This window comes from Mustelus asterias, chromosome 12 (genome assembly GCF_964213995.1).
Source record: "Mustelus asterias chromosome 12, sMusAst1.hap1.1, whole genome shotgun sequence".
NCBI lineage: Eukaryota > Metazoa > Chordata > Chondrichthyes > Carcharhiniformes > Triakidae > Mustelus > Mustelus asterias.
The window spans coordinates 102426578-102440076 of record NC_135812.1 but is presented as its reverse complement, the minus strand read 5'-3'; the positions used below and the strand labels follow the sequence as shown (position 1 = coordinate 102440076).

Below are 13499 nucleotides of genomic sequence, written 5' to 3'. Positions count from 1 at the left end.
GGAGAGTGCTGCACTTTTTGGGTAGGTGACAAACAGCAAGTTACTGTGTGGGGCAAGTGCAAATCTCTAATGGGTGACTGGTGCAGTTTGTGCATTACTCAGCACGCTAACTGTGTGGATGTGACAAGTAGAAAGTAAAATAAACCCCTATTCTGATGACTTAATACATGCCTCTCTCTCCCTGTTCATTGTCAACTAACCACTTCCTATTGATGATAGCAAAGGTAGATAAGTAGAACGTGTTCATCTCCTCAACGAGCTGAACCCTGATCTTGCAGTTCATCTTGGGAAGTGAAATTTTGATCTGTAGTTATTTGATTTCAAGTCTGTCTTTCAGCTTAAAGACAGGTGCCAAGCTAGTAGTTTGTGCTTTTCCTATAATTGAGCCATTAGTTGCATGCATATACAACCACTTAGAGTACTCTGAGCGCATAAATCTAAGTGAGATCGTATGCAGATTAATACAACTGTGCAGTGGTGCACTTCACCTCGTTGTGGTTTCTCTAGTAGGCAAGTGACTTGTTTGATTGACTCATTAGGCATTTTCCACGTCGTGCATCTGGCAACTAGGGGGTTTTAGGGGAAATGATCTACAATAAGTTGAACAGAGAAAATTGGATATTTCTTTGTGATTATATTTCTTCCTGTGGAACCCTGCTTTGTGCACTGTGGTAAAATGTTGCCACGGTGATGGGGAACAGGTTACCGGGGGCCTGCCTGTTTCCATTGTGTGGTTGAAAAGCGAATGCTTGAAGCATTTAGTGATCCTATCTGATTTTCTGGTAAGAAAGGAGTATATTTGTTTGGGGGACTGGGGCTTGATGCCTGTTTACCATCTGTATTAACTTCGAGCTAACAAATCTGGAAGGAAGAATGCACTATGTAAAATTGAGAAATGATGAGCTGAGTGTTACAGGTTAATTTCTTACCAATTACAGCACCGCTTTTCTCCCATCTTATTTTATTTGGGATGTGTAAGAATGATAGGGTTATGCCAATCTGTCCCCGTGTTGTTTGAATCGTTTTTTAAAATCTGGAATCCTTGTATGGAGGAGCTCAATTCAAATGCTGGTTTTCTGGTAAACTTAGCAATGGTCCAACGTGTCTAACCGGCCTGGCAGAGAATGCATTTTCTTGCCCTTGTGTGTGAGAGGGACTTGCTGCATATCGCAGACAGCAATCCCTCCTTGCAGTACCCTGTCACGCCAGTGTGTGCAGAAACAGCCATGCCACTTGGAAAGAAACGTCACTTTGTTCTGAAGATGGCCATTTTGTACTGCAGAAGAATTTATTTGGTTTGCAATCTGCCATTGGTTTGCTATTTCCTTTGATCTCAGCACAGGAACTTTGCAGGTTCTTGTGTTCCTGCCAACACAAATATGCAGTGGGAGAAATTCAAAAACGTTCTGGTTAGAAATAAACAGAACCATAATTTAAAGGGGATGATTTTGGATTGCAACAACAACTTGTGCTAAAGGTGCATTGTAAATATAAAACGTCCTAAGGCACTTCACAGAAGCCTTTCCAAACAAAATTTGACACCATGCCTGCACACAGCTATTAGGTCAAGCAGCCAAAAGTTTGGTCAAAGTGGGTTTTCAGGAGTGTCTTAAAGAACCAGTGCAATGTACAGAGGCATTGAGGTATGGGGAGGGTATTCCAGAGTTTGGGGCCTCGGGAACTGATGGCATAACTATTAATGATGGAGTAATTAAAATCAGGGATGCTCAAGAGGCCGGAATTAGATGAGTGTAGATACCTCACCGGCTTATAGGGGCTAGTGAAGCTTATAGAGACAGGGAGCGGTTAGAGAATTTATAAGTTTATTTATTTATTCATTAGTCACAAGTTGCCGAAGGTGAACTCAATAGGGTCTTTTAAGAGACTCCTGGATGAGTACATGGAGCTTAATAGGATGGAGGGTTATAGGTAGGTCTAGAAGGTAGGGATGTGTTCGGCACAACTTGTGGGCCGAAGGGCCTGTTTGTGCTGTAGCTTTTCTATGTTTCTTCTAAGTAATGCTTACATAACACTGCAATGAAGTTACTGTGAGATTCCCCCAGTCACCATGTTCTGGCGCCTATTCGGGTCAATGCACCTAACCAGCACGTCTTTCAGATTGTGGGAGGAAACCTGAAGCGCCCAGAGGAAACCCACGCAGACATGGGGAGAACGTGCAAACTCTGCACAGGCGGTGACCCAAGCTTGGGTCCCTGGTGCTGTGAGGCAGCAGTGCTAACCACTGTGCCACCGTGCCGTTAGGCCATGGAGGGCTTTGAAAACTGGGATGAGAGTTTTAGAATAAAGACATTGCTTGACCAGTGAGCACAGAAGGCAATAAGGGAACAGGACTTGGTGCGAGTGAAGACATAGGCTTTTAGTATTACTGGAGTTTGCAGTTCCAACGTTCATAACCAGTTTGAGGTTTGTCCAACAACAATAGAAAATGCTGGAAGCTCTCAGCAGGTCTGACAGCATCTGTGGAGAGAGAACAGAGCTAATGTTTTGAGTCTGGTCCTTTTTCTGTTTTTGTTTTGGACTCCAGCATCCGCAGTAATTTGCTTTTATCTTGAGGTTTGTCCAACTGACAAGATCAAATATCCAGAGAAATTAAACTTTTTCTTTTAGCCTAAATGTGAACTTATTTCCTCTCTTCCAGCTCACCTGCACCAAGGATTGTTTATAATGGCAAACGAAGCAACGGACCACGTTCTCCAACTAACACTGCACCACAAGAGATTTATACTCCAGCACATGAAGAGAATGTCAGATTTATACATGAAGGTACATTGAGATTGATGTGAAGAAAGCAGACTTCCAAATAGACAAACTTGCATTTATATAGCACCTTTCATTATCACGGGACAGCCCAAAGTGTTTTACAGCCAGTGAAGTACTTTTGAAGTGTAGTCACTGTTATAATGCAGGAAACATTGCAGCAAATTTATGCACAGCAAGCTCCCACAATAATAAGAAAATCTGTTTCTTTAAGATGGTGATTAGAGGATAAATATTGGCCAGGGTACCGGGGATAACATCCTGCTCCTCTTCAAAATTGTGCAATGGTATCTTCTATATTCCCCTTTAGAAGGCAGAAGAAGCCTCATTTTAACATCTTTTCTGAACAGTTTAGCATCCCCTCAGTACTAGCACTGGAGTGCCAGCTCTGATTATTGCACTCATCCCCTGAAGTGGCTCTCAAACTCTCAACCTTCTGAGTCAGAGGCGAGTGTACTGAGCTATAGCTCCTGGCACAGAATGGCCACACAGTACAGCATCTTCCCAACAATGGGGGAATCTACAGTAGACTGCTCCTTGGGAAACATAATGCAAAATCACAGCCTCTGTTTTCACACACACGCTGCTCCCAGCTCTACTACATCTCTCTTGGCTCCCCCAATGTGCTTGACAACCATCCAGTGCTGGATGAACAGAAATTTCCCCCAATTAAATATTGGGAAGATCAAAGCCGTTGTCTGCAATCCCCACTAAAATGTTATTCCCGAGCTACCAGCTCCATCCCTCTCCTTGGCAACTGTCTCGAGACTGAAGCAGACTTTTCGCCACCTTGGTGGACTTCCTACTGCACACTTGCATTATAATTAAGACAGTTTACGTCTGCTTCCATGATGTTGACTGATTCTGCCCCGACTTCAGCTGAAAACCTCATCCATCTCTTTACCTCTGGATTTGACTATTCCAGCACGCCCCTGGTTGGTGTTCCACATTCCATGAACTTTGCAATTGATGGCAAGAACACTAATGATGGATGCTCATGATACAAAGGCCCTGAGTTCTGAAACTTTTTAGCTAAACCTCTCTGCCTCTCTCTCCTCCTCTAAGACACTCCTTAAAACCTACCTCTTTCACCAAGCTTTTGGCCACCCGCCCTAATATCTCCTTAAATGGCTCAGTGTCAAAGTAAGTTAATTGGAAAAGTTGAATAACCTTACAGATGTTACAAAACTCCTACATTTAATAGTCCTTTAAGAGGATGCTGATGATCCTTGTTTGCTGCAGTGGAATATCTGATAGTATAGAATACATGACTCAATTTGGTTGCTTTCCTGGAGCATGCATTTTGGAATTCCTTAAGTTTGTGCAAGAAAATCTGAGTCTAACTTTACCACCGTAACGAGCAGTTAGACTATTGGCTTGTGTGAACGCTTGCATTTTCTACTTAAAAAATATGGGGTTTCTGATGAGGCTTGTGTGAGAAGTTTATGGGGTGGCGATGGCCTAGTGATATTATCGCTAGACTATTAATCCAGAAACTCAGCTAATGTTCTGGGACCCGGGTTCGAATCCCGCCACGGCAGATGGTGGAATTTGAATTCAATAAAAAATATCTGGAATTAAGAATCTACTGATGACCATGAAATCGTTCTCGATTGTTGGAAAAACCCATCTGGTTCACTAGTGTCCTTTAGGGAAGGAAATCTGCCGTCCTTACCTGGTCTGGCCTACATGTGACTCCAGAGACACAGCAATGTGGTCGACTTTCAACTGCTCCTGGGCAACTAGGGATGGGCAATAAATGCTGGCCAACCAGCGACACCCATGTCCCATGAACAAATTTTTAAAAATGGTTATAGTTGACTAGGCTGATAAACTGCAGTTTGAAAGAATGCATTTATGGTTTTGTTGCACTTGGCACAGAAGGAATCTTTTCAAAGAGCAGCTGCGATTTTCCAAGATTTGGCATGTGCGGAGCTCTTCCCAAATCCGTGGTGTAGAGACTAAATGGAGTGCAGGGTGGGTTTAGGATTATCCCATCGCAGAGGTGAAGTATGACTGGCTCATTGTTAGAGGCTTAGGAGTAGTTGCCTGCACTCCCCTTGTCCTAGCCATTGTGAGCGGCCTAGTTATAAGGATTGGAAAGGAGATTTCCTTGTAATCTTCTAAAATTAAACATTTTAATCCATGAGTCCCAAGATAAAGTGGAGAGTGTTGTTCATTTGAATATTAGAGGTGTAAATCGCCCGTTCAACATTAGATGTTTTTTTACTTAGGCACATATTTTATTCTAATATATTTTAGAATGAGTTCTCAGCCATCTGGTAACTACACTAGTTCCCTGCTGTCAAATTGGCGGCGTTTACATGTGCCCTAGTCTAAGCTGACATGCACACTCTTTTCCCAACAGGATGTGGCTGCCTTTGTTTTTGGATGTCTGGATTTTAAAACTACAGACGTTTGAGTAAAATGTAAAGTTGTCTTTTTAATAGCTAATCTGCGTTCTGATTGGCTAGAGAATTGATATTAATTGATGCCAAGATCCCTTGTTGCTCGAATCCCTGCTTTGAAATCCTGCTAACAGCACCCTGTGGCTTCATCAACAATTGACAATAATAAACTAACAGCTGGTACTTTTGCTTTAATCTGCTTTTTATCCTCTTCTATTCTGAGCTTAATGCAAAAGATTTGGAGACCTGCATATGGAATTGTGAAGCGTGTCAAGTTATGTATTGGATGCATTAATGCTAAAGAGAGTTTCGCCTTTGGAGATCTGTGTTTACCTGGGGACTTCCAAGCAGATGTACTTTGTTACACCTTTTTAAATTATCTTCTAATCATCAGCTGTTGCATTCCAAGGGGTGTGCTTGGACTTTGAATGACTTCTGAGCTTGTAACGCACCATCACATTTTACAGAGAACCCTATGATGTTACTCTGCCTGTACTTGTCTAAGGCCCTTGGGGCTTTGATCGCATTTAAACTTTGATGCTCTCTTGATAAAGCATCTTTGTGCTTTGGGGCATCTTATACAAGCAAAGCCAATACATTTTAGGTTGATAGATGTACTACTCTATTCCTCTGTTTTGTTTATGTACTTCAGTTGAACAAAGATTTGTGATTAATAGTCCCAAAGTATGGAGCTGGGGGCCCTGCCTTGGCAACACGGCTTCCCAACTGTGGAATTGTTTTAACTTTGTGAAGCAGCTGGCAGTTGTGGCTTCTCAATACATATCTTGGGGTTTTAGTGGTTACCCACTGCAGAAGGAAACTGTGCCAAAGGGACAACCTTCCTGTTTGAAATTGTAGGCTTGCAATTGTGGGAATCCTATTGGACTGTCCCTTTTAAAGCGAAAGCCAAGCTTAAATGTTTGTCATAATTTGGAACTCGACTATTCTTCAGCCAGGGCATTCTTTTGAAGTGTAGCCTTCGACTTGTGGTCTCAGGATGAAGTAAGGCCACAAATCATTTACAGTCAGGTTTGAGACAAAAACAATTGTGAAAGCTATTCTGCAGCTAGAAGTCCGTTTAGGAAAATACACGACTGTCTCCTGTAGTTAGAAATATTTAAATCTACAGAGTTGTGCACTGTTAGACAGTGACTGCAGAAAGGCAGAAGATTGAGATTCCCTGGGGTTTGTGGAATTAGTTTGAAACATTTGATGCTGTGAATTTAACTCTGATTCATTTTTTTTGAAATTGGGGGAAAAAGAGGCAGAAGGGCGGCTGGACAGAGTTTCACCAAAGGCTGTCCTTGAGTCTAACTCCAGCCTAATATCTGATTCTGTTTTCAGCTTGGCAGTGTGTGGAGCGAGAGCTGAGGAGCCAGATGTCAGGAAATGAGCGAGGCCCTGTCCAGTACGTAGAGAAGAATCCTAATCCAAATCTGCACAGTGAGTAATGGATGGTTGAGGCTGGTGTGGGAAGTCAGAGGAGAAATCTGCCAATATTGTTTAGAAGTCTTCTGCAAAAGCCACTTGTTTTTAATTGCAAAAATCTTTAGAAAAATTTTAATACTCCTTGCTTGGAGGGTAAGTATGTTTGAAGAGGGTTAATTCAATATTGGCAGGTAATGTGGTGAAACAAAGGGTATGTTGTAAAGGATGAAAGATGCCTACTTGCACCCTGCAGGAAAAGACCAGCACTTGTTTCAAACTGAGCTGCCTGTTTCCTCTATAGTGAGATACTTGTAGACAATAAGATGTGGAGCAGAAGTTGGCCATTTGGCCCATCAAGTCTGCTCCGCCATTCAATGAGATCATGACTGATCTGATATGAAAATCCTCAACTCCACCTTCCCACCCTATCCCTGAACCCTTGATTTGCTTACTGATTAAAGATCTATGCATCTCATGTTAGGATCTTGGACCTGAACCCCAAGGCATATTATGAACCAGACTAGACCCCAACAATTTTTTCTATTTTGGCATAAATGTGAGGAAAGGATGCTTCGCCTCAGGAGTAATTCCACTGACAAACTCGAGATCTTTTATCAAAATAAGCTTTATTCATAATACAATTTAAATATGACTCTAACAACATGAAGCAGCTGAACTTTAACAGTTGAACAATAGTTAAAAAATGAAAGGAAACATTTCTAACTTATCGCTTTTTCAATTCCAAATAAGCAGCAGTCTTCTTAGACTCTAATGTCACTTTAAATACAGTTAGCAAACCCAGGCATACTTGCTATAAATTGTTAACATCCTTGAAGCTTTCAGAGGTTTTGATTTTCAGAGCAGTTTGCCGACTTCTGCCAGAAACTGAACAGAAAGCAATTTCTCTGCTCCATACCTCGCGTCTCCCATTAACCACATTATCACATGTATACCTAAACCCACCTTCCATTTCTTTAATCAAAAAACCCCAGGGGAACTTTTTTGTAAACAAGAGTTCATTAGCTGTTTCCTGAGCAAACACTGCATAGCTAAAATTAGTAATTATCCTACTGTCCTAGCATCTGAGCTGTATTACCCTCAGACATACCGACTGCCTGTTTAAAAAAAGCTGAATCTTAAAACTGTCCCCTTAAACATAAAATATATCAATAGCACAGTATGATCACATTCAGCCTTAGTCATACTTAATGACCCAGTCTCGACGGCTCTCTGGTAAAGAATTCCACAGATTCACTACTCTCTGAGAGAAGAAATTCCTCCTCCTCCTCTAAATGGATGACCTCTTCCTCTGAGATGATGCCCTCTGGTCCTGGACACTCCCACAAGGGGAAACAGCCTTTCCGCATCTACCCTGTCAAACCCCCTGAAACTCCTATATGTCTCACAGAAATCCTACAGTACAGAAAGAGGCCATTCGGCCCATCGAGTCTGCACCGACCACAATCCCACCCAGGCCCTACCCCCATATCCCTACAGATTTACCCGCTAATCCCTCTAATCTACGCATCTCCGGACACTAAGGGGCAATTTTTAGCATGGCCAATCAACCTAACCCGCACATCTTTGGACTGTGGGAGGAAACCGGAGCACCCGGAGGAAACCCACGCAGACACGGGGAGAATGTGCAAACTCCACACACACAGTGACCCAAGCCGGGAATTGAACCCAGATCCCTGGAGCTGTGAAGCAGCAGTGCTAACCACTGTGTCTCGATAAGGTCACCTCTCATTCTTCTAAACTGCGGTGAATACGTGCCCAACCTACTCAATCTCTCCTCATAAAAAAAATTCCCTTCATACCTGAGATCAGCCTATCTTGTGAACCTTCTCTGGACTGCCTCCAATGCCCGTATCTTGGGTAATGGGACCTAGGCTATTCACAATGTTCCAGGTGTGGTCTAATTAGTGCCTCGTATAGTTCTGGCAAGACTTCCCTATTATTATGCCCCATTCTCTTTAAAATAAAGGCCAACATTCCATCTGTCTTCCCTATTACCTGTCGAACTTGATTGTTAGCTTTCTGAGATTTATGCCCGAGGACTCTCAAATTTCTCTGTGCTGCAGCTTTCTGCAGTCTTTCTCCATTTAAATAATACTCAGCCCCTTTTTTTCCTATCAAGCAGCACGAACGTTTCGAGTCCGATATGACCCTTGTTCATGGCTTTGACAAGAGTCAGACGGACCCGAAATGTTAACTCTGTTTCTCTCTCCGCAGGTGCTTCCAGACCTGCCGAGTCTTTCCAGAATTCTCTGTTTTTAATGAAAGATTATATAACCTGTTCTCGTTACTTCATAGCTCCTGGCTGACCCGCATAATCCCAATGTTGTTCTCTGATTGGTTTCGACAAATGTCATGTAGGGAATGACTTGGAGAAACAGATTATATAATCTTATTTCCTCATGTTTTCTGAGCTGTTCAAGTTACTTGAGGTGCGGCCTTATGTTTCTGCACCTATTGGTAATGTGCTTCCAAGTAATTTTACTGCTGTGTGGGCAGGTTGGTGTTAAACCTGAACACTGACTCTCTGCAACTTGATTCCACTGCTCTTGTAAAATAATCTGCCCTCACACTAACACAATTTCTTTGATTTCTTGCACAACGAGACCTTTATATTTACAAATTGTGTTTAACAATGTGGCAACAGTCCTTGCATTGCTTCAAGTTGCGCACTCGACTTTTGCGAACACTTGGATTTTTCACTGCTGGTTTTCAACATTTTAATTTTTTAAAAATGCATCAAAGCAGCTTTTTAAACTAACATTCTATCTTATCACCATCCAACCTGTCTGCTTCTCCAGAGCATGTATTTCAGATCCATTTCCTGTTCTCCCCCTTGCTGAATGTAGTTCAGAGATAGGATTTGTGAGCTGAGTGTTATCCGAGTGCATCAATGGATGATCTGAACTCCCTCTGGTCACCTTTGAATAAGTATCTCATCAGGAGAAACCTATACAACAGCAGAGATAATGAGCAAAACGCAACTTGGCAAATCTAAAATAAGGAGTGAGAGACTTTATTCCGAGTGTTCATGATGCACTCTGGCTGCCCTTTCTCAGGGTGTACAAGTTATCCAATGCCCGTTGCATTGTGCCCTGTCCCCACACCAGCCCAGACATGCACCCCATGTGCATGTGACCCCCTCCACGTGCCCGTGCACCTGCCCCACCCCCAGCCACTCACTCACTCACCCCCCCACCACCCCCAGCCACTCACACACACACCCCCCCACCACCCCCAGCCACTCACTCACACCCCCACCCCCAGCCACTCACTCACACCCCCACCCCCACCCCCCGCCACTCACTCACACCCCCACCCCCCGCCACTCACTCACACCCCCACCCCCCGCCACTCACTCACACCCCCACCCCCGCCACTCACTCACACCCCCACCCCCCGCCACTCACTCACACCCCCACCCCCACCCCCGCCACTCACTCACACCCCCACCCCCCGCCACTCACTCACACCCCCACCCCCCGCCACTCACTCACACCCCCACCCCCCGCCACTCACTCACACCCCCACCCCCCGCCACTCACTCACACCCCCACCCCCCGCCACTCACTCACACCCCCACCCCCCGCCACTCACTCACACCCCCACCCCCCGCCACTCACTCACACCCCCACCCCCCGCCACTCACTCACACCCCCACCCCCCGCCACTCACTCACACCCCCACCCCCCGCCACTCACTCACACCCCCACCCACTGCCACTCACTCACACCCCCACCCCCCGCCACTCACTCACACCCCCACCCCCCGCCACTCACTCACACCCCCACCCCCGCTACTCACTCACACCCCCACCCCCCGCCACTCACTCACACCCCCACCCCCCGCCACTCACTCACACCCCCACCCCCCGCCACTCACTCACACACACCCCCCCCACCCCCAGCCACTCACACACACACACACCCCCCCACCCCCAGCCACTCACTCACACACACCCCCCCGCTCCCCGCCACTCACTCACACACCCCCCCCCACCCCCGCCACTCACTCACGCACACCCCCCCACCCCCAGCCACTCCCTCTCACCCCCCCACCCCCGTCACTCACTCACACACGCATCATCTTGCGCACATAGTTGGTTGAACACAGTCCAGGTTCTAAATCGATTCATTTGCTTTTCAGATTTCACCCCTGTCGATTTGAGCGATTTGAAGAAGAGGGGTGTGTCAGATGCTAAGAAGTCTTAAGGCCTACGTTCGGCTGGATTTGATCTTTCCTTCAACATCCTCAGGAACTTCCTTTTGAAGTTTGTTTCCTTTGATCTCTGGCTGGCGAGGAACCAGAGCCAACCCACTTTCTTCCAGCAGAATGGATGTCCTGTCGGTTACCTCTAACTGACCTGAGGATGCAATGCAGTCAGCATGTGTACAAAAACCCAAAAGTTTGTAGATGGTGCTAATTTTAACTGATTTATTTTCCATCTGTTTCTTCTCCATTCCTGTCGAGAGCTGAGCTCCATTTTGACATGTTATGGCCACAATTTGGACTCCTGTCCGCCCGCCGTGAGGAGTGTAATGCCCTCGGGAGCCGCCTTTTTGGAAAGTATTCACTCTGGCCTCCGATTGTTAGATTTCTCCGTCATTTGCTTGGCGCCGGCAACCAAACTGGATCTTCCGAGTAAGTCCCATTCGGAAATGTTAGGTTGGGAAGGGGGGGGGTGAAAAAGATAGCCTATTGAATGATGCAGAAACCTCAATGACTGGTTTGTTTAAAAATACCATTCCAGATTTGGTGAAACATTCGATTTGACTTGTGCTGTATGCAGCCAGTACTGATGTGGGCAAATGAGAAGCTCGGGTTAAATGCTTGGACTTAAAGCAGTGAGCTGTGTGAGGGGATCACAAACTGGTTTTCTGTATACAGGCCACAAGTCATTTTAACTTGGTATTCCAGGTAAGCTTCCAGCTTTCAAATAAGTCTTTAACTTTTTAAAAAAGTATGGGTAGGGTTGGGTGGGGGGGTGGGGGAGGGGGGGGGTGGTGGAATAATCTTTTAAATTTGTTTTCACTGCAGTGTATGATGACAGCCGCCAGGCGGGGTGGGTGGGAATGCAGACTCTGGGCAGTGTGATTTTGGATGTCTAAAATGGCCTCCTCCTCCCCTGGCCTGGTGCTGCGTATTCTCCAGCCGTCTCTGATAAAGTGGAAGATCCCACACAATGTGACCGGTGGACTGTTTAGAAACCTGGGTTTCTCCCAGGAATCATCCAGCTTTCTAAACAGCGGGCAACTCTCATACACTGCAAGTCTTTTCGCCGGAAATCTAAGCTCCCAAAGTAGTTTTTCCTTCATCCCTTTCCTTCAGCAGTTACATCCTGGGCGCGGGAAGGATTAAGCATTGTAACCATCACTGTGAGGCATAAATTGTTACTAACGTTGGCAACTTGTCTAATTGATGGGGAAGGATGTATTAAGAGTCTGTACTCCACTGTCGTATGGACATGTCACACTCGAGAGCTAGAAGGATTGTATTTGTCAGAGGAATTGTACAATTTTGCGAACTTCCTGATGCTTAAGTGGGGAAGTGTTGTAAATAAAACTGACTTCATTTATGAGTCTAACGTTTGTATATTGTCCAGTTCTTGTTTGTGTGAATGACGTGCAGTTTAAACCAACTGAAAAAGCTGTGATGTGCAACAAACAGTGTGAACAGATTGTCAACATCCTGGCAGTTACCACTGACCAGACACTGAACTGGACCTGCCATGTAAATACTGTGGCTATCAGAGCAGGTCAGAGATTGGGATTCTGCGGTGGATAACTCCCCTCCTGACTCCCCAAAGCCTGTCCACAAGGCACAAGTCAGGAGTGTAATGGAATATTCTCCACTTGCCTGGATGAGTGGTTTACTAGGATGCTACCGGGACTTGACGGGTTTGAGTTATAAGGAGAGGCTGGATAGACTGGGACTTTTTTTCTCTGGAGCGTAGAAGGCTGAGGGGTGATCTTATAGAGGTCTATAAAATAATGAGGGGCATAGGTCAGCTAGATAGTCAATACCTTTTCCCAAAGGTAGGGGAGTCTAAAACTAGAGGGCATAGGTTTAAGGTGAGAGGGGAGAGATACAGAAGTGTCCAGAGGGGCAATTGTTTCTCAGGTTGGTGAGTGTCTGGAACAAGCTGCCAGAGGAGGTAGTAGAGGTGGGTACAATTTTCTCTTTAAAAAAGCATTTAGACAGTTACATGGGTACGATGGCTATAGAGGGATATGGGCCAAATGTGAGCATTTGGGACTAGCTTAGCGATTTTAAAAATAAAAGGGCAGCATGGACAAGTTGGGCCGAAGGGCCTGTTTCCATGCTGTAAACCTCTCTGACTCTATGAGTGCAGCTTCAACAACGATTAATCGCGACACCATCCAGGACAAAGCAGCCCATCCACCACCTTAAACATTCACTCGTTCCACAACTGATGCACAGCGGCAGCAAGATGCATTGCAGAAACCCACCAAGGCTCCTTTGAAAAATCTGCAGCCTCTAACACCTAAAAGGACAAGGGCAGCAGATGCTTGGTTTTCCTCCAAGTCACTCACCATCCTCACTCGGAAATATATTGCTATTTCTTCACTGGCACTGGGTCAAAATCCTGGAATTCCCCTCCCTAACAGCACTGTGGGTGTACCTACACCACAGACTGCAGTGGTTCACGAAGGCAGCTCTCGACCGTTTCCAGTGCTCATGGAGATGACCACGGTTATATTTTTAATCAAGGTAGAAATAACATGGAGGTGATTGGCAGGTTGAAAGCCCCAGGTTAGCAAGAACAATTGGTACTTGTAAAAAAATAAATTTTTAACGACCTCCTTGCCTTCATACGTCTTGTTAAAGCCAAGGATGGTGCCTGCT

At 45.2% G+C, this 13499-nt stretch overlaps 1 protein-coding gene across 1 annotated transcript; it reads left to right on the top strand.

Annotated features, from left to right (window-relative positions):
- The first annotated feature begins 2265 nt into the window (after positions 1-2265).
- Positions 2266-12214, top strand: mcrip1 (MAPK regulated corepressor interacting protein 1). Its single transcript, XM_078226067.1, has 4 exons — positions 2266-2321; positions 2660-2784; positions 6531-6629; positions 10779-12214. Exons 1-4 carry the CDS (start codon positions 2266-2268, stop codon positions 10841-10843), a joined length of 345 nt encoding a protein of 114 aa, XP_078082193.1. The 3' UTR covers positions 10844-12214.
- The last annotated feature ends 1285 nt before the right edge of the window (positions 12215-13499 follow it).

Bases quoted from the DNA above. Each gene is read 5' to 3' on its own strand.
- mcrip1 (XM_078226067.1), top strand. From the start codon at position 2,266: ATGGAGGGCTTTGAAAACTGGGATGAGAGTTTTAGAATAAAGACATTG. The intron at 2,785-6,530 runs GTACATTGAGAT...TTCTGTTTTCAG, and splicing joins TGTCAGATTTATACATGAAG to CTTGGCAGTGTGTGGAGCGA. The intron at 6,630-10,778 runs GTGAGTAATGGA...TTTGCTTTTCAG, and splicing joins TCCTAATCCAAATCTGCACA to ATTTCACCCCTGTCGATTTG.